The sequence below is a fragment of the Colletotrichum siamense genome (genome assembly GCF_013390195.1).
Source record: "Colletotrichum siamense strain Cg363 chromosome Unknown KSG_Cg363_contig01, whole genome shotgun sequence".
Lineage (NCBI taxonomy): Eukaryota > Fungi > Ascomycota > Sordariomycetes > Glomerellales > Glomerellaceae > Colletotrichum > Colletotrichum siamense.
This window is the reverse complement of record NW_023501014.1, coordinates 4,016,685-4,036,935: the sequence shown is the minus strand read 5'-3', so window position 1 is coordinate 4,036,935 and position 20,251 is coordinate 4,016,685. Positions and strand designations below refer to the sequence as shown.

The 20,251-nt window shown below is 52.3% G+C and overlaps 3 protein-coding genes across 3 annotated transcripts; 2 read left to right on the top strand and 1 right to left on the bottom strand.

Annotated features, from left to right (window-relative positions):
- Positions 1-725: 725 nt before the first annotated feature.
- CGCS363_v001023 (Vegetative incompatibility protein HET-E-1) lies at positions 726-3,723 on the top strand (the record flags this gene model as incomplete). Its single annotated transcript, XM_036632872.1, has 3 exons — positions 726-1,118; positions 1,190-1,486; positions 1,552-3,723. The coding sequence occupies 3 exons, from the start codon at positions 726-728 to the stop codon at positions 3,721-3,723; spliced, it is 2,862 nt and encodes a 953-aa protein (XP_036501816.1).
- Positions 3,724-8,418: 4,695 nt separating this feature from the next.
- MEP3 (Ammonium transporter MEP3) lies at positions 8,419-10,077 on the bottom strand (the record flags this gene model as incomplete). Its single annotated transcript, XM_036632871.1, has 3 exons — positions 8,419-8,954; positions 9,012-9,935; positions 10,008-10,077. 3 exons carry the CDS (start codon positions 10,075-10,077, stop codon positions 8,419-8,421), a joined length of 1,530 nt encoding a protein of 509 aa, XP_036501817.1.
- Positions 10,078-19,829: 9,752 nt separating this feature from the next.
- Positions 19,830-20,199, top strand: CGCS363_v001021 (uncharacterized protein; the record flags this gene model as incomplete). The annotated part of the gene is made up of 2 exons (XM_036632870.1): positions 19,830-19,880; positions 19,942-20,199. The coding sequence occupies 2 exons, from the start codon at positions 19,830-19,832 to the stop codon at positions 20,197-20,199; spliced, it is 309 nt and encodes a 102-aa protein (XP_036502451.1).
- Positions 20,200-20,251: the final 52 nt, after the last annotated feature.

Sequence of the window (20,251 nt, the reverse complement as noted above, 5' to 3'; positions counted from 1 at the left end):
GTCCAACACGAAGGGATGCCCCGCCCCAACCTTTCAAATGGCCGGCTCCGCGAAAGACATGGGTTAATGTACTACCTTTGATAATGTGACTGCCCGTCGGAATTGAAAGTAGTTCACTAACAGGAGTTGACAGCGTTTAAACTGGGGACTTGTCAACAACCCAGCAACACTCCCTTGATCCAACACATTTTCGATAAGTACATATTGACGATTCCGGCTCAATCGGCCGCATGCGGTCAAGCCATCAACTAGGGTCTCTCTTGTTAAGATCCGATGGATGCCTGGCGACCTGGCAAGTGGTAAGTGCAAGAAAACTGTGGCATTCGTTGGTTTGTGCAACGATCTGTCTCTCGCCAACAGAACGGGCGTATTTCGTATGAGGATACTGTCGGCCGTCTTTTTCTGTTGAAGACGAAGTCGTGATTTCGTATATTTGACTCGGTGTAAATTATTGGCTATTCCCCCTTCCATGTCCAGCCACAACTGCCACAACTGCCACCATCACAGCCCATTAATTGGCCAATCACTCAAGGGATATCAGAACTCACTACTGTAACTTCACCTGCACCTGCACCTGCAGGCACAGGCAGAATCAGGCTCGCTTTACACGTGACGTGACTTCCAACCCCGCAGATCAATCAGCATGAAAGGGCGAACTGGTAATAGGCACTGGTTGATGACGGCAGGTGTGCAGCTGCCTAGCTTCTAGCAGAGCAACAGCAGCGATGGACTGGAGTTTCCTTTCCAGATCCAAGAGTCAGTCGGGCAAATCGACGACATCTACTGAAAAGCCGGATTATGGCCTCCATACGATTGTCCCTCGGCATTCGGCCGCGCTCGAGGGAACCGATATCGTTGCCATCCACGGGCTGAACGGCCATTATCTCAAGACTTGGACCGACGAGAAAACCGGCACCAATTGGCTTAAGAGTTTCGTTCCCCAAATTGTGCCGGTGGCAAGAGTCATATCATTTTGGTACAATTCTACGGTCCAATTTAGCAAGTCCACGTCAGACATCGATGTCTTCAGCGATCAACTTCTGGAGGGTTTGCTGGCCGAGAGAGAATCTATGAGGAGCAGGACCGCCCACTCATCTTTATATGCCATTCTCTGGGCGGTCTTGTGTTTAAGCAGGTGAATCTTCGTCAGCCGTCTCGAGAACTTCTAAAGCTGACAGTTCATACATAGGCGTATCTGAAGGCGCTTGACAGCGACGAGCACATGTTCCTCGCCAAAAGAATCAGTGGAGTCTTCTTCTTTGGTACACCACACAAGGGCTCGTCCCTTGCAAGTTGGAGCACGATGACGGCACGTCTTCTGAAGACGGCATCGCTTGGGGCAAACACCAATACACAGCTTTCCAAGGACCTTGAGCCAAACTCCAAGCGCATGGCCAACATCTCAGAGGCATTCCTCAAGCGTTGTTCTAGTCTCAAGATCATCTCCTGCTATGAAACACTGAAGATGGATTATTTGAATACCTTGGTGGGTGGATTGACTCCCAACTTGTCAGTTACATTTGCAACAAAGGTGCTGACGTTTCACAAAAGGTTGTCGAGAAAGATTCGGCTGTGTTAGGACACTCTTCCGAGAAGGCCATCGCCATCGAGAGTGATCACCGAGGCATGTGCCGATTCGGCACGATCACGGAAAAGAGGTTCTCCGCTATCAAGTTCAGGCTTGGTCGTCTGGCTGATGACGCTCAAAAGGCCATCTTTCTGGAATCAGACAATCTCATGACAGCACTAAATAGCTCCAACTACGCTTCACATAGGGCCAGAAACCCGGCGCCAGTCGAGGGAACTTGCACTTGGTACTTTGAACACAAAAGATTTAGAGCATTGTCCGAATCAACTGGGTCTCCTCTTCTATGGATATCGGCCGACCCGGGTTGCGGTAAATCAGTGTTCGCTTCTTACCTCGTCGACCATTTTAAGGAACTCTCACAAGCGAATGCAGTCAACGTTTGCTACTTCTTTTTCAAATCAGACAACGAGGAGCAGTCTGACGTTGCAAGGGGGATTCAGGCTATTCTGCACCAGCTTTATACCCAGCAGAAAGACCTTTCGCGTCGCCAGAAACTTCGTGGAGGGGACTTGGAAAGCATTGAAAAACTATGGGATGCATTTTCCCAGTCGACCGTTCACGGCGATGCTAAGTCTACCATCTGCATCCTGGACGGAATAGACGAATGTGAACCGAAACCTCGAGGGGTTCTACTGCGCTGCATAGCCGAACACTTCGCGGGCGACGGCGTGCAGCAGCAATCCAAACTCAGGGTGCTGATAACGAGCCGCCCTGAGAATCAGATCAAAGTCGCACTGGGCAAACACAGGAGGTCCACGAGTGGCTCAGGAGCCCGTCGACAATCGTATGAGATGATGCGACTGAGGGCTGAAGATGAGACGGAATCGATCAGTGACGATGTATCTCGGGTGGTTGCTGCGAAAATCGAAGACCTCATTGACCGGGGTCTACCCGTCGGCCTCCTCAAGAGCTTGCAAGCCGAGCTCGTGAAGCGAGCTGATCGCACCTTTCTCTGGGTCTCGCTCGTGTTGAGCCTCTTGGAAGAGAAAGTCGAGAGCGGGGCTTCCAGACGAGATCTAGATGGAATTCTCAACACGAGAGACATCTTCAGCGTCTACTCGGAACTCCTCGCATCGAGACCGGAACCTATGAAAGCTAGGAAGATGCTTAATATCATCCTCGCGGCCGCACGGCCACTCACGATTGAAGAAGTCAGTATCGCACTTGCGGTAGCTCCCTATGGTGATGATTCTGGCAATGGAAGTCCGGAAAGACACCTGGGACGCCGTGCAAAGCTGACATTCGACGACGTAGAGTATGGACTCGTGTACCCCCTCGAGAACCACCTGAAACATGTTTGTGGCCATTTCATTCGTATCATCAAGAAGAAAGTGTATCTAGTACACGAAACAGCAAGAGAGTTCTTGTTGGCGCCGAAGACCTCGGCTGCACAGAGAAAACGCGGCACAAATCCGCTTCTAGATCCGCCTCATGAGAGCCAACTTCACCATTTTCAGCACACCTTTTCCCTCGTCAACGCCAATACACTCCTTCTGGACATCTGCGTTGCCTTCCTCTACTGCTTAGCCAAACCATCGAAGACTTCACCGCCGGGCGAAGTCAGCCCCGAAACCGAACCCTTTCTTTCATATGCAGCGCTTTCCTGGACGATACACTATCACCGCACCAAGCGGCTGCTTGACCAGCGCGAGAACCGATACTACCAAAACCTATGTCACCCTCTGTTTCCAGGCTTTGACTGCTGGATGCAAGAGTTCTGGGACCCGAACCACACCATGGCAAAGAACCAAGTCTCACATCCGCCGGGAGCGCCAGACGACATCCAGGACTACTACATCGAGTACTTCATCCTCTACCCGCATAGCTCGTCCTCGCATGGAGCAGGCCTGGATGACAAGCACGACAGCGCCATCTCTGATTTCGAGTCGTGCGAAGATGAACAATCAGACGCCTCCGAAACATCGCTGAACTACGGTGGCGTAGCTTTTGGTCACGATAAAGTTGACGATCAGCGTGATCGCCTCCATTTACCGTTGTGGCGGGGCGCTGATACAGCTCTGTCGAGCAACCCGGGTTCTTTGAGCAATCACTATTTTCCACTCAAGGTTGACGGAGAAGGGCTGGTGTCTTTGGATTTCAAGGACAGGTCATCCCATAAGCCTTCTGAATCTTAAATATAGGGAGGGCACAGTGACTCAAGAAAGGTCTCAGGCATGCTGCGCAGCTTAGGAGGGCAATGAGGTTGCTTTAACAAGAGCTATGCCAGAGTTACAGCTTCTATCCCGAAAGGCTGAGCTTTGTATCTGTGGAATAGGGGGCCAGAAACTGCTCAATGAGAGAATTGATATATACGGGCTTATTTAACGTGATTGGTAATCTGCTGGTCAAATTCATGTACATAGGGAAGCCACTGTGAGACAAATAGTAAGGGCAACTAACTGCGTCTGATCAGGGGCTGGGGAAGAACCAAATAGTTTGCTTCAACCCAAGTTGTAGCACCTCTGAAGAACATAGCGACAATGTATCGGAGCGATTACATCACATGATTCCGGAGAGATGCTGTGTTTTTGATTCCTTCTCGGAACGTAGAGCATGTGGCGGACGACGGGCTTTCTATAACGTATTTGGACAAGAAAAACACAACTTCAGAATTTGCGAAGAGAGAGGTGTCCCAAGACGTATTCAGACCAGCGACCTCTCTTAAGAAGGACTGAATCCCGGTTCGACGGAGAGTTCGCTAGAGCCCAATCAGGCTTTAGGTATAGCTGGCGAGGACATGAGTCCGATACGCAGAGCCTATGAGATGGCCTTTGAAAGGACAAACAGATGCCTCCTTTGCCAATGAATTCCGCTAGCCGGGCAGTGTTAGCGGGCTATCCGGGCAGTGTCCACTATATGAGCAGTACATGATCCGTACATCCTATACATACGCTAAAACGACTATACTCGCTATTGTTGTCGCTATTGTTGTCGCTATTGTCGTCACTATTGTTGTTGTCGTCGTCGTCCTCGTCGTCCATCGTTATCCCTGTCTAGCCCTACTGTCGTCCTCGTGAAAGTATTAGGTTCACTACGATATAGTCCTAGGGGACACTGCCCGGCTAGCAAAACCCTTGCCAGTACTAAACTCTCGAGGTCGACAAAAGACATCATTTCAGAATGGAAGATGAAGGTCACGACGGACTGATATTTGAAGACCCTTTAGCCATCCCAATCAGATGTAATTGTGCTATTGAAGGAGCGAGTATCATTTCTGCACATTTTGCCTAGTCTGTGTGAGTCGATCCAGTGCTGACGCTGCAGCAAATTTCGATTCCGATCGGCATGGCCTTGCCATATCATCAGATACGCAGAAACGCGAGTGGCTTTCACAGAACCAGAAGCGCTCGAACCTACAACTGAGTGAACTCGGGACGGGAACCAAGTCAAGGCAGCTAACCTAGTGCAAGACAATAAAAGTACAGTGTAGGCTTATGCTCACCTTCCAAATGGTATCTTAATCATCCATCATCGGTGTTATCCATTATCGGTGATAGACACCGAGGCCGTAGTCGCCGACTGACCACGCGGCGACACAAACACCTCGCGTTGAATCATCGATGCAACTTCGAGACTGTGAGGTTTTCTCTACCCCGTTTTGAATTAAAATGCCATGTATTTCGATCTCAAAGCATCGAGCTACCTCATCGACTCGACCAGGTGGTCTAGCGCTCCGGGCCAGGAACACATGAGTGGCGTGCGATTTCTGAAGGATCAGGCTGGATGTCGCATCCGTGCAGCCCAAACACTTACCTGTGTCGATGCAGGTCATCAGCAATCTCCATCAATGTTCTTATGTCCGTCACAGACACGATCAAGGCTCAATCAGCTCACCTCACCGACGTCCTGAGCCGAGGTCCATATTCAATCTGGAGATGTTGGGGTAAACGCCCACCCCAGCCCGCTTACCCCAACTTCCGTCAGTCACCCGCCAAACCAACAACAACCAGCAAGCACCCACGAAAAGATCGTGCAAAAGACCCAAAAACCAATCCATTCAACTAATATCCCCTTTCCTCGGTAATCTAAGTCACGCTCACCCAAAGGATCGATCCCCAACGGCACCAGCCCCGATTTGTCCGCCCTACGCCCAGCCAAGACCTCGCTCGAGCGCCCCTCCCCCCCCGGGGGCCTGGTGTCGGGGTCAAACGGTTACGCGATATTTACATGATGAAAACCCTCACGCAAAGCCATCCACGTTTTCTTCAGTGCGTTCGTCCCGCCGCGTCGGGAACGGCCAAGACCGGCCGCCGTTCCGTGTGTTCCACAATTGAGGCTCTTTCGTTCTTTCTTCAACGACATCCGTCCATTTCGTGATGCTCAAGTGAGATGTTGGTGTGTGGTAGGCCTTTAAACCAACGACAACCAGACGCATATCGCTATCTTATCTCCCTGCGTTACCTCAGCCTTAGCCTTTCTACCTACCTACCTACTCGGGTAGGTAGGCAGAGTGACATGCGCCACACACACGCTGGACACACACACACACACACACACCAGCGCCGGCGAAAACACCACGCCTCTGCGCCCGCAACGCCCGCAGACACCTCCCCCAAATCCACCCTTTGCGCCCGCAAGATCCAAACACCCGGGTCTCCAGGAGGCTCTTCAACGGGAAGGATTCCTTTTCATTCGGCGGCACGACATCCAAGGAGAATTAAAAAAAGGAAGAAAACCGTAGATAAACAAGGGGCGAACCGTCCCGAGAATCTGGGGAAATCGAGAAAAGAGCCAGATCTCGCGGGCGCATCGCGTCTCTTAGCTCTGCAGCCGCATCGCGAGGCAGGTTGACGCACCATTTCGCGATGCTGCACACTATTTCAACCTCACTTCTTACCGGAACGAGTGTATGGCTGCTGCTCGCTGCTCCTCTATCTTTCTTCCGTACTGAGTTTGTGCCAAGACGTTGAACCCCATGGGCGGCTGCTCCCAATTCTCCCACTTGGCGGCCGGTGCTCCTCTTTCTCCCACGCTGAGCTGCCTCAGAGGGCCCCCGCCTCTCACTCCTCACTCACCTCTGTCCCTTCCTCTTCTTCCATCGGCAAAATGGCATTCAAGCCGCCTCCCACATCTTCCCAGTGTGACCCCCATATCGTCCCACACCGATAATCTCTCCCCATCTCGCCCCCCGTCCCCAGTTCGGACGCCCTTCCTGTCATTGACGCCCAAGAAACCCATTTCAGACGCCTCCCTCCGCTCCGTAGTTCGCCGACGGCTAGACGGCGTAACTACAAAGTGGGCACATTTAATTGTCGAAATCTCCAGCCAGGGTGCGTCAATAGCCAGTCACGGTTCGAGTCCTTATCTCTGCGACTTCGGTGCGGGTGGGGTGGGGGGAGACTTTTTAAGAGAGCTGACAGGGTTACCGGGGATCGCAAGAAACGGCGCCAGTTCGATGTGGATTGTGGCCTCCCCCCTCAGGGGTCCTCGTCGATGGAACGGGGCGCGGCTTTTCTGCTAGCGGCATCCTTGGATGCCCAAAGGCAAAAACCCGGAAGAGAGAGCCGGGGGTGCGTTGAAGCAGGAAAGCGGTTTAGTTGCTGCGGTATCCGTATGGCACGGTGTTGTGTACGTCCGCGACGGAGATACTTTGGCCTGGGATGGACGGGGTGCTTGAGGGATGCGTGGTCGTGGCATTGTGCTGCTCATAGGATTCATGTATGCCGACCGAGGTGATTGACCAACATACAGCGGCACAATGCCGCGGTGCTGGCTTGGATTCGCCCAAGTACGCAGGAGAGTGAATTGAGTGACCACGAAAGGGAAAAGCAGGTCTCGCCAAGTGTACAATAACACAGACGCACTGGTCGGCATCCCCCCTCGAATTGGCCGTCAAACCCCCTCAATCGTCCCATGGTATGGATGTCGTAGAGCAGGGGAGGGAGGGAACATGTTGCCCGGGAGAGAACACGAATCCGCTGACAGCTTCTCTCTCACCCGCGGTCTCCGAGACCGACCTGGTCGAAGAGAGCAAATTGCGGCCGAACTCTGCCATGCCTGACCAGCCAGCCCGACTGGAAATCCACGGATGGAAAAGCAACGCTGGCGACGCAAAGAATGCCAAGACAAATTTCATCCGGGGAACATTGGCACAAACATCCGCAGCGAAAGAAACTCTCCTCGCTTGAATCGCATGCGAAAAGTCTAAAGCAGAGGGGAAAGTCAATGACTTTTGCAGGTACATACGTACATACGACAGCAGCAGCACTGTCCAACAGATGGAGAGGGGAAATTGGGCACAGCCCACACCACACGCCGTTTGCCGAATTGCAAAGCAAGGTCGGGCGACCGGCCCTGGTGTTCGATTCGGGTTTGCGAACGAATGAGATTTCTGGAGGACAGAAATAAAGCCTGTGCCAAGCTGACGGCGGTGTTTCGCACCCTCCCGCTGACTTGTGACACCGCAAGAATCCGCCAAGAACTCTAGTGCGCTGTTTTTGTGCTCTCATGTTTCCTAGGGCGTCGTGAAGGATGAGACATTGAGTGACGCTCGCCCGTAATGGGCGCACAGAAGAAACTCTGTGCATGTCTGTTCGTCTGGACTTTGGTGTCCACAAGCACGTAGGTCACTTGCGCAAAAGAATTGGGCTTCAGATATGTTGTAATTGTAAATTTTTGAATAAATTCGCTTTTGGGCGTACCACTGTATCATGGGTATTAATACAAACGAATATGTATGCTCGCTTCGCGTTTCGCGGGATATCCTTCCATCATCAAATCAAATCCGTAGACAAAAACCCATCCTGTAGGAACGCCTCGCCGTCTGACGCTAAATGGCGTCGAAATCAACGGTATCTAGAACTCAAAATAGCACAACTCGACCCAGCCCTTTACAATGAAGGTGCCTTTTCACTCCTAAGCTCGCCGTCGGGAGTGACAGGCTTGGGCTCGTCGGAACCGCTGCTTCCACCGTTGTTGGCCATGTGCTGGTGCTCCTCGATACCGTGTTGAGGGCTGAACTTGCCCTCGGCGGCGGGCTCGGCCTGGTGGGGGGTCCAGGCAAGGAAGTCACGGCGGACCTCGACGTAGTCGTAGGAGAATTCTCCGTGCTGGTCGTCGTCCATACCCAGGAGCTCGGCCTCCTCGGAAGCACGCAGGCGAAGGCCGGGGACCATGTCGATGGCCTTGGCAATGAGGGCGGACATGACGAAGGTGTAGGCGCAGCAGGCGACAATGTAGGCGATTTGGATGTACATGAGCTTCCAGTTGCCGTCAACCCAGCCACCGGTCAGGCCAACGTTGACACCGTCGAGACCGATGATCGAGCCAGAGGCGAAGAAGGCGTTGAAGATGAGGCCGACAATACCGCCGATACCGTGCTCGGCGAAGACATCGAGGGAGTCGTCGATCTTGAGGAGGAACTTGACTGTAGAGCAGAGTGGTTAGCATGGAAAGGATTACTGCGGGTGATTTTGTAGCTTACTCTTGGTGCCAAAGTTGCAGGCGACACCGGCAACAACACCGAGGATGATGGAGGCCCAAGGAGTGATGACACCGGAAGCAGGGGTGGCAGCGACAAGGCCAGAGATGGTACCGGAGCACCAGCCGACGAGGGACCACTTCTTAGCCAGACGGAAATCGAGCAAGCACCAGGTCATGGCAGCGAACATGGCAGTCAAGCAGGAGTTCCAGCAGGCCATCGCAGCGCGGAGGTTAGCACCGAAAGCAGAGCCACCGTTGAAGCCCAACCAGCCGAACCAGAGGAGAATAGTGCCGAGAGTGATGAGAGAGATGTTGTGGGGACGGAAGTTGAGCATCATCTTCTCGTTGCGGCGACCGAGAACCCAAGAGTAGGCCAGAGCCGACATACCAGAGCCGATCTCGACAGGACCACCGCCGGCGTAGTCGAGAACACCGTACTTGAAGGCCCATCCGTTGGCGTTCCAGGCCCAGCAGGCGACGGGGCTGTAGACGAGAGTGGCCCAGAAGAAGATGAAGACCATGCAGGGAATGACGCGGCCACGCTCAGCAGTGGCACCGGCGACGAGGGCGGCAGTGACGGCGCAGAACATCATCTGGTAGAAGGAGTAGAGGAGGGCGGGGACGAGAGGCGAGCCCTGAGAAGGAGTAGCGAGGACCTTCATCAGGCCGAAGTGTCGAAGATCGCCGATGAAGCCGTTGGTGGCAGTCTCGGAGAAGGCGAGAGAATATCCCCAGAAGTACCATTGGAAGACGATGACGGAAAAGCTCATCATGACGACCCATAATTGGGACAGAGCTGACTTTCTGCGGGCGAGACCGGAGTAGAGGAAGGCGATACCGGGAATCATGAGCAGGACCATGGCGGCGGAGACGAGGATGTACGATTGGTCGCCGGATTGGTACCATTGGTTGAGGTTGGTGGTGGCTGTCGACGATAGTTAGCATCAAAAATGGTGGAATTGAACATCCAGATTCTCTGGCAGGCAAGAGAACATACTGGAGTCACCACCAAAGTCGGCGTTGGTGCCATTGAACTCCGTAGGAGCTCCTGTATGGCTGTATGACATCGTGGCGGTTGTGGGCGCGAGTGTCGTTTGTGGGTGGGAGAGATTCACGCGAGGTTGGGATGATGAGAAAGAGGAGGGATGTCAAGGAGTATTATTATTTGAAAAGCAAGCTGTCCGTCGGACAGAGCTGTCGAGGAGGGTTAGCGGCCAGGGTAGGTCGAGTACAGGATGAGACGAATTGCCTGGGTGGAAAGATCGAACGGGAGGACGCTTGCGGGAGTCGAGGGACGGGCAGGATCATATATAAAAGTGCAGAGGATCAAGCAGTGGTTGCGGCAGCATCAGAATGGAGCACTGCTGCGGTGATCCCTGGCTTCACGGTTGGGGGGGCTTGATTGCTTGCCTGGGACGGCGGAGCTAGCGTGGGCAATCCGCATACGGAGGAGGCGTTGTGGGAGTGTAAATTGTAATCATTGTGACTGACAGGTTGCTGTGAGTGAGCGGGCAGATAAGAGAAACACAGACCAGTAGGCAAAGATAGACATGTGAGTGGACGATTCGGCGCGGGTGGAATAAGTGGAGGTAACAGAAAGAGTGTAAGAGCAAAAAGCGTCTTCGATTCCGACCTGGATCACACCCGGACACCACGTCCCAGCCGTTCGGGGTATCCTGGTCGAGAAGGCACCACCCCTGCTCCTGCTCCTGCTGGTCTACTAAGTATTCGTATTGCAGTAGAAAGATACGTACCTCCGATGCCCTTGCACCTATCGCGCCCCACGCTTTCTCAGGCCGGCGCTCATGTCACTGTCATTGTCATTCGCATTAGTCTGAGAAAGATACGTACCGCCACCACTTACACCTCACCTTTGGCTCTTGCCTGTGGGCTGAGAGCACAGTCCCTCAAAATTCGACGATGCTCGTGGCAGCAGCAGGCGCAACGGGGAGGAGATGGATGGCTTCATCGTTCCCCCAAGGTCCCTCCCCCGGCTATCGCTAAGGCAAGGCTTGACGGAGCACGTCGACATCCGTCGGTCCTCGGTCCTCGACGACGAGGAGCGAACCTATCACCGCCGCCCCTTTAGTCGGTACCTGCCTTTCCAGAAGACCAGGACGGGGCTGCCACGATGCCACCGGGTCGCGGCGCAGAATACGTATCCCGGAGCGGTAATTAAGCTCGTGCTTTGGTTCCTTCTCGCCGCGTGAGAGTCTGGGGACGAGCTTGCTGACGATTATTAACATTACTGTGTATCTCATCAATCAATTTCTGATGTCCCTTTCCCATATCAGTCCCTTCGCCCCGGCCTGACCTGATCCTGTCCCTGCACCCGGCCGCGACACCTCTCTCCGACTATCCCTCCGACACGCGTGGGCAAATCTCCTCGATTCCCTATCTCTGTCTCGCCTCACCCCGACTATCAATGCCGACGTGGATCGACCGTTGCTGGCGGCTTCACTCCGGCTGAACGTCTTATGCACGTCTTCCCCGCGAAGGGCCCCCGGAGTGTGCATCATGTTGGACAAATACCGCATAGCTACCGAGTTGCGACACTGCCACCTCGACACTCCATCATAGGTATTCATCACCGGCCAGAGTACAACCTGCCAAGACAAACCAGCGAAACTATCGACGGCTTCAACGTCGACAGACCAAATACAGTCAGTTTCTTGACCCAATGTCTGCTCTTGGGCTGTCTCTCTCGCTTCAACGACCCAAATCTTGGCATCCACCGATGATGAATTAAATCGTTAATCGACCAAGAGGTTGCAGATAAGAGATCCGATAGGCGCAAGCGTAGCGGGACCTGTCAGTGGTGAACAGTAATTGGGCTGAATCAACGAAATGCCTCTGGTCCACTCAGAGGCGGTCGCTTGGATTGTGGCTGCCCGTCCGCTTGTCAGGTCGTTCCGTGCTAAATGCTCTTCCAGGCACAGCCTCGGCCGAACACTGAGCGAGTCTCGTCTCCAGCGACGAGCACCCCTAAAAACCAGCGACAGACTGCTGCAGCCCAGCCCCTTGCACGGGCGGCCCAGCAGTCCGGCAATCGCAGTGGAATGCCCCACTCGGCCTCCCTCCACTGATGCGGACGGGACAAGACTCGTCGACGTGGGACTCGCCTGGGGACCCCCCAATCCATTTGCTTCTTCTTAATCGATTCGCCCCAATACGGCAATCCTCTTCACGACAATTCCCGTCCTCTCCACCTTCCAAAACACCCCCATTTCGCCTGTCAGCCATCATGTCTCGACCTTATCGCAAGGCTTCGCCTTTGCTTTTTAGCCGTGGCATGCGCTGACAGGATGTCAAACTAGGGAGTCATCCAGTAGGCGGGAGAACAACACGGCGATTGTGGTTTCTTCTTCACTCAGCTTGGCCAAGAAGCTGAGGAGACGCAGGCTTGACCTTGGTCTTGGGATGCAGGTCACCCTCCATCACGGACAGAGACCCCCGATGCCCAGCATGTGTCTCGAGACCAATGAGAGAATACCAGGCTGTTCGTTCCTGACAAGACATTCTCCAAGTTGGCCCAGACTGTCAAGCAAGGCTTGACCAGTCATGCATGCCGTGGCTCATGCCATCACCAGGGCCAACCAACTGAGCCTACTTTATCTTTCACCTGCAGTGTGGCACGATTTGAGCTGTCAGCCAGATCAAACCACCAGAACGACAACCTGCAGATGTTCTTCCTCGCGAACCCCGAAAATCTCGGACCATAACTTCCTCCAACAGAAATAGGCACAGAGGCAAGCACACATCAATTTCAGTGTCCAGGGTCGATTCTCGAAAATCACTCTTATGCTGACTCCGTTGCCGGCAGTCCTGTCTAGCTCCGTTTTCGGCACATGTCAAGGGAGATTTCGGGACTCAGTCTGCCAGCCCCATCGCGCTCATCCGCAGACGCGCCTCTTGTGGGGGGATAGGAAATCCATTAGTCGTGCTCCTAAAAATCGTTTGCTAACACAGCACTGTCAAAATGCCGAGGACCACTCTCGATGGCAAAGAAAGCCCCCAAGGCCCCGAACTTGGCTTCCTCCACCGTCGGCGATCTCCAGCTGGGGCACTCCCGCAGCCCCAATCAACGGTTCGCGTTTACTAGAAACCTGGGTTCACACGTTGGATTCCAATGCCATGGAGCACGTCGTTGTCTAGACTCTCGAGGGCTGTCGAGGTGCGATCAGACCCAAAGAACCTGCGAAGGGACTGAAGGACTTGTGAAAGAAGAAGCATCGCCTTTCTGAACCTCACGAGAATTGCCGACGAAAGGCCGGTTTGGCTTTCACGACACAACATCAACAATGAAAGTGCAGCACGACCAACTCGTGGAAAGGCGGCAGAAGTCGATTAAACAATTGCCGGACGATGACAACGACGCCACATTCCACGCGCTATCCGTCGACCAGGTGGAAGTGTTCGCTAACTCGCCAAGATCGGCGAGAGGCTTGCCTCGTTTTCAAGCTTCCGCGGCGACTATCTTACAATCGTTGATGATGGTCGATCAGCGCACAATTGAGGCATCAGATCAGACACTACATGACGTTGGCGACACGGCGACACCTCCAGATACGTTGAAGGTGACCTCAGCCGCAGGCATCTGCATGAGATATCGTCGCACCATTACGCCGCATCGTCTGGACGCAAGATAAAGACCTTTCGTGTCATCCAACGAGAACTCGCCGATATTCGTTTCCCCGTACGCTGTCATGCCCCCTTCGTCCCAACGCTGCACCCCAGCTTTCATCCTGTCGTCTGCCGACACGAGACTGGGCTGAACCCATTGAAATCCAATATGGCTCGCGTTCGAGAATCTGACCATCACCCAGTCCGGACGACGTCCGCCCATTTTGAAACCTCCCTGGTGGGAATCGCGACCCGGAGTTGGGGGGCAACCCAAAATGACGTCCCTGGGCAGCAAAGCAGCATGGGGAGGTTGTTCTTCTGCGACAGGCGTCTGCAGGGAAGCATTCCCTGTTCCGGGCCCCTACGAGTGCGCTAAACCTTAGCCTTATCAGCGCTCAGATGGCCCAATCACGACCCCGGTCACTTTGTCAGAGCAAAATGTCATTTTCCTTCTAGCGGCGGGTCCCGCACAAAGGAGGCGGGATCCACATCGGGGCTTGCTCCTTTCCGGAAGGCGGCGTCTCCACTCCGCGGCGCCGCTCGGGCCGGCAAGTCCGTGGACTCGACGGGCTGTTTCTGTAACAATGCTATTCATGGGGAAATGTAAAAGCTGAAAGGCCACAATGCAGGTTAGAAAAGAAAGTAAGGTAAATCTCCGTTCTCCATTTGCGAAAAGACATTGTCATGTTGGGTCGAGACAAAGGCCGCCGACATGACAATTAGTTGGGCGTAGAAAACCTTCTAGCTCGTCCAGCATGGAAGGGGCTATCCAGTATTCTTCTCAAAGTCTGGACCTAACAATGCGCTGATTGACCGTCTATCAATTTGCGTGCTGTGGCAGTCTATCTCCATCGCCGAGTTTCCGCTTGATGATTATGGCAACATAGACCTTGAATTGAGCACTCATGGTCTTTTGGTCAGAGCAACAATGATCCCCGTCAATGCTGTTGCCTAGCAAACAGTATTCCTCCATCTCCGAAGATTCACGTTAGAATATGAATAGTCCCCAATACTCTAAGAAAGATGATGAGAAACCTTCGAGCAAAGCTACTAACTGAGGTTGGGATGCCATACAGCCGTGTCAACGCCGACTTCAATGTGGACGAATCAACCCTTCCATCCGGCTGCTATGATGAACAATGACCAAATTCACTCACAATCAAGCATTATTGGGTTGGAGACTCATGTACTGCCATTAGAAAGCCTGCTATTTATCCAATTATCTTGCTGTGGCCAACAAAGTGTTGAAGAGATCCATAGATGGCGCCGTTGCTGAAAGTCAGTAGAATTCATCCGCTCCGGCCGCCTTCATGACAGCATACTTCGCAAGCAATGTACGTATCCCGCGGAGCATTATAAATTCGCCCGCTTCTGGTCTTGATCATGCGTATTCCCATCCACCGAGCCAATGATGCAGCTTTTTGTACACTGGAGTTCAATAATTCACCGCAATATTTCAATGATAACCCCATGGTCGACGACTAAACATACAGCGTTGAGAAAAGACGACAAAGACGTGTTTCACTTCTGTTATCCTTTGAAAGTAACCTGCGGTATGCGGTGCGGACGAGGTGTGGATGCCTCTGATTGAGAAACGCAGGCGATTCTTCGTTGCTAGCAGAAGAATTCTCAAGTCATATGTATTCGAGCCCGGCTGCCTGTGAAGATCAAAGCAACATTTTCATATTGCGTTGTAATGTCCCAGACAGCATTTTAGAGATATTAAATACCGCCACTGTTTCGTTCCCAGCAGCGTCACCCGCCTACATCAGAAAACCTGGCCAAAATTTCACTCAAACCCTTCTCGACTTGGTTTCCGTTGGCTCATGTCGAGGGATCTCCGTGCTTGTTGGCCATGACACTCATCACAATCTTGTGCGGCGGATAGACAATCCCGGTCTTACCGGCTCGAATCCACTACGCAGAATCCTCCAGCGTCAACCGCCCGAATCCGTTATAGTTCTGGACAGTGTACCAGCCAACCTCAGAACCGGTGTCCTTCTCGAGCTCTGGATAGTCGGTGTTGGAGAGGCCCTCTTGATCGAGAAGCTCTGTGCGGCCAGGTGCCAGCGTGACCGGGAAATTTCTTCCAAAGTCCTTTCCCAAGCGCAGGATGAGCGCCGTGATCTTGGCGTTGTCAACTGTGGTAGTCTCAATTTAAGGTCAACGCCATCGAATCCCGACTTGGTGATGACGCTGTATAGAGGGCTGTGGAGATGCTCGTTGAAGCCTTTGTCTGAGTCGAAGCCCTCTTTGGTCCAGAAGAAGGTCGGCTGTATGAGGACTTCGACTCCCTTGTCCTGGACTTGTTCGACTTTCCCGTGGGTGCGGTCATTGAGGATTTCCTTGCCCTCGAATTAGCCCTAGACCTCTTCGTCCAAAACGTCGTCGTTGAGGAACAGTTTGTCGGGGTCTTGGTCCGGGCCGAACCACCACTGACCTAGCTCGATGTATGAGACGAAGGCGGAGCATGGAGATCTAGTGGTTCATAGTAGCTTCAAGGGGCGCTTTTATCTACATATGGTCCGCAGCGTATTCATTTCAGACGTGTAATTGGACGTAAGTGACCATACGAGTCACATCTGAGTCGTACTAGTCATCTTAACGACAGGCTGGAGAGATTCATGGGAACCGACTTGTTGAATCGAGCTTTCCGATTATGAGATTGAATTCGTCAAGCCTGAGGTGCATAGCCTGGCTTTGATATACATGTCAAAGCCATTGAACTGGACTTCCAAGGGACGAGAGCCTGTAGATGACTTCTTTTCCCGTACGGCTGAGTTCTCACCGTACTTGGTTCATTTCCAGCCAGCCGCGGTTGTCTTGAAGCTGGACAGGGACGTGGGAGACTTTCTCAGGGCGATTTTCAAGATGCCATGAGCTGAAACGGCCCCCAATCAATTATCAGCACCTGACACGAAATATACGAGCTAGGCTGGGAAGTCTACATCAGCCCTGACAAGAATTTTCGGCCGCGCGTGTGTGGTCGTTGGAGCAACCCGCTGTAAATCAAGACTACATAACGCAGTCGGCTACAGTCGCTCGGGGGAATCTTTTCTTTCATGGGAACCACAATGAGATGGCCTTCGACCGATTGTCTTCAAGCACATATTGGCATTGGCAGTGATCCATTGCACTAAGATACCCTCTCACGCAACGCAGGACGTGGCCACGTTAAAGCTGTCTTCCGGCGCCGTCATACCACGTCGTTTGCGAAATTTGTCTGAATACACACGCAAGAACAAACTTTGAACTCACCGGTAGACTATGTTGCTACTGCGCATGTTTGAAGCCAAGCTCGTCGTTATGGTGAAGGGAGAGGCTTGGGGGCCCTGAAAAACAACGACTACGGTGGGTATTATTGCCGTCTCAAATTCTCTTCGGCGCCTCCTTGTAACTAGTTATACGATCGAGGCTCTGGATATTAGCTCGAAAACCTTTGGGATAGGCTATTGGACACGCACCGCGGCTCCAGACTTCACCGAGGTATAAGAGACGACGCTTGCTGGTTCGAGCTTCCCAGTTTGGTCAGCCAAATTTCCTTATAGTCGATATTCGATCTTGTTGATTCGAACATGGAAAGATGTCCTCTCTGATAGTCGACAAACTGGGCCTGAGAGTAGTTTTCCCTCGAGTCGAGAGTTGGCCTTTAGCAGTAGGAGAATGCTTCGGGATAAACCATCACCAACAGCGATGAAGAGTCTCTGCAACCTCTGAACCTTGTATCACGGCGTCTTGAATTCAACGCGTTCGAAACTCTCACTGTCACACTTTACCACAGGTAGAAAAAGGTATTGAAGATCTGCTGCACATTGTTGTCTTGCGTTGTGTTTTAGCGTTGACATCTGTCCCTTTAAAATCCAAAATGGCCTTCGAATCCTCGAATCTTTTCCAAGTCTCTGAATTTTTCCAGCAGTTCTCAGCATGAGGTAGATGTAGTCTTCCTAATGGGCAAAGAACTCTGGCAGCATATCGGAGATGGATATACACGAGATCACACTACACAGAGTGTAATAATCCATGAGAACCCACAGTCAAAACCAAGTTCTCAAAGCAATTCAGTTCGATTGATTGTGCATTCGTCATTCCACACATCTAATACTTGCAGCTCCCCTTTCCTTGAGATGCCACCGGTCACAGGGAAACATACCGCAGCGATATGCCCCGAGATCGGAGGCGTTGTCCTCGACTAGTATCTAAGGACTATTCTGAGTATCAGAGCCGTGGAGTAGATAAACATTTCCAAAGCAACTGGCGTGTCTTACTTAGTCACAAGCTTGCACGGGGCTATGATTGGGAAGTCTTTGAAGGCGCGTGCAGACGACTAGTTGATTGTGCCTGTCGGTAGCTTCTAGGCAAACAGTACGCTTCAAATATATAATTCACAGGACGACGTGCAACAAGTCAAAGATCGCGCGGGTTCTATGACCAAGTTGAGATGGAATTTGACGAGGACTCGCTTGCTTCGTCTAGCGCTTCATGGCGATATATGAAGGTGCTCAGCAACGGCATTTCGCATGTAAAGACAACCGGAAATTGATTTCCAGGAAGGTTCTAGGTGTCAGTAATCAAGCGATCTTGCCCTTTGTCTGTATCATGCCGAGCCGAATCGAAAATCAGCCGACAAGCCTCTCCTCCCTCTCGGAGCCTTCATCGCCTCCTGTCAACTCTCTCGTCCGTCAGAATTCTTTGTGATGTAGGCATGGCAATGCTAGCCATGGTAGGTGCTGCGCAGTACGACGAACCTCTTTAGCAGATTTGACAGATGACAGCATAGCACTCTGCAGAAGTTGAGGATCGAAATACCAAGATCACTTCTTAGGCTCACATTTAAACAACTAACTGATTTGGCGTGGCTGCTTATAAAGACTGCAGAGATGAGAGTGGTTTGACATCTGAGGAACGGCAGAAGCTGACTTCCCTTAGTTTGCGACCATGTTGGCTAATCTTTCTTGTTTTCCTTCTCACCATGGTAAGTCATAGTTCCATATTAGAGAGTCATACAAGGCGATGCGCTTCTGTGTTCAGAAAACTTCCAGTGTGACTTGATAGGTTTGTCTCCGGGTTCTGAGCACATCCTGCAGCCTTTGGTACTTGCTTAAGCATACGAACCCGTCATCCCACAGTCTTCTCGGGCTCAATCAGTGGCATTGCACGGTTTTGGGTCTATCCGGGATGGACCTAGCCATGTGAGCAGCCTCAATGATGATCGGGGGGGGGGGATGGTTGTTCCCATCCTGAACTCGGTCTTTCTTGTACGGGAGAAGGAAATTTGTCCCGACCAAGGACGGTGGCCTTGGCATAGAGTACAGCAGCTAAGGCGCTCTAACAGTGCCTGGCCCTGTCTGGCATAGTGCATGTCTAACGACTTCGTCTAGGTCATTTGCTGCCCACACCAAATGAATGCACGAAAGGCGTAATGCAAGTGTCTCATTCAATTAGGGGTCGAGGGAATCTACACCATCGAAGTCCGTTGGTTGTTGATTGACAGCCTGCGGTTTGTGGCGGTGATCCGTTGGCGGGCAACAGAGAACTGCGACATCTTGCGGGAGACGCGCGCATAGAGTTTGTGGGGATACGCGACAACTGTCAACTGCTGCCGCTAGGGAACTAAAAAGAAAAACAACGATGCTGTGCAGTCTGTCCTGAACCTAAAAGCCCCTTGAAAACCTTGGAGCCGGAGATAACCGTCTCTTAGCCTTTGGGAATCTTTCAGTCTCCAACATACTGTGGTGCTGGAGGTCAGGACAGGAAGTCGGGGAGGAATTCCTCATGCGGTGCGCAAGAGCAAAAGCGGTATGAGGAGCAGCCGCATTACTGTTAGGAAGACCAAGCTTGTCGTATAAGCCAGACAAGTTGAAAAAAAGTTACAGGCTGGCCGTCAGCTCAATATGGGGAGACGAGAACTCTGAATATATGATTTAATCAATCAACCTCTTGTTAGTGCCCGGCCCTGCCGCATCCCACAGGCTCCGAAGCCGATGGGCGTTGTGTACAATCAGTCAGATATAAAACAACTCTCTGTTCTTTTGAGACTGGAAGGAAGTGAACGGCACAATCACAACAATCATCAAGTAGCTCAATTCGCTTGCAACCTCAGTAAGTATGATGGAGACCATGAGAATAATATTTGAAGAGACTAACGTAACTGCAGTACATACCCTAAGTCGGCATCTCAGCGCTTAGCCTTGTCATCATGAAGTTCTTCTCATCATTGAGCCTCCTCCTCCTCGCGGGCGTTGCAAACGTGCGTACAATTTCTCTCCAAGTCCTTATAGGCAATTGACTAACATGACATTATCGAATAGGCCCAATACAAGTGCTATTGCACCGGTTCCGGTGGCCCAAACCCCGACCAGTTCTCCAACACTTGCTGCGTCACTGGAGACGGAGTCACGTTCCCTGACGGAGTGGATCGCAAGGGGTCTTGGTTGAACGACGGCGGACTCTGCCAGTTCAGCGGGCTGGGACAGTTCACCCAGAACCAGTTCATCTCCGCGTATGCGGCTTGCTGTTCCAGCACAGGCCCTCAGGAAGGAAACAAGTATGGGGGCAACTGCTTCTGAATGTGAGAGGCGTAGAGAGGTTGTCAAATAGGTCGTAGGGGACGCGTCAAAA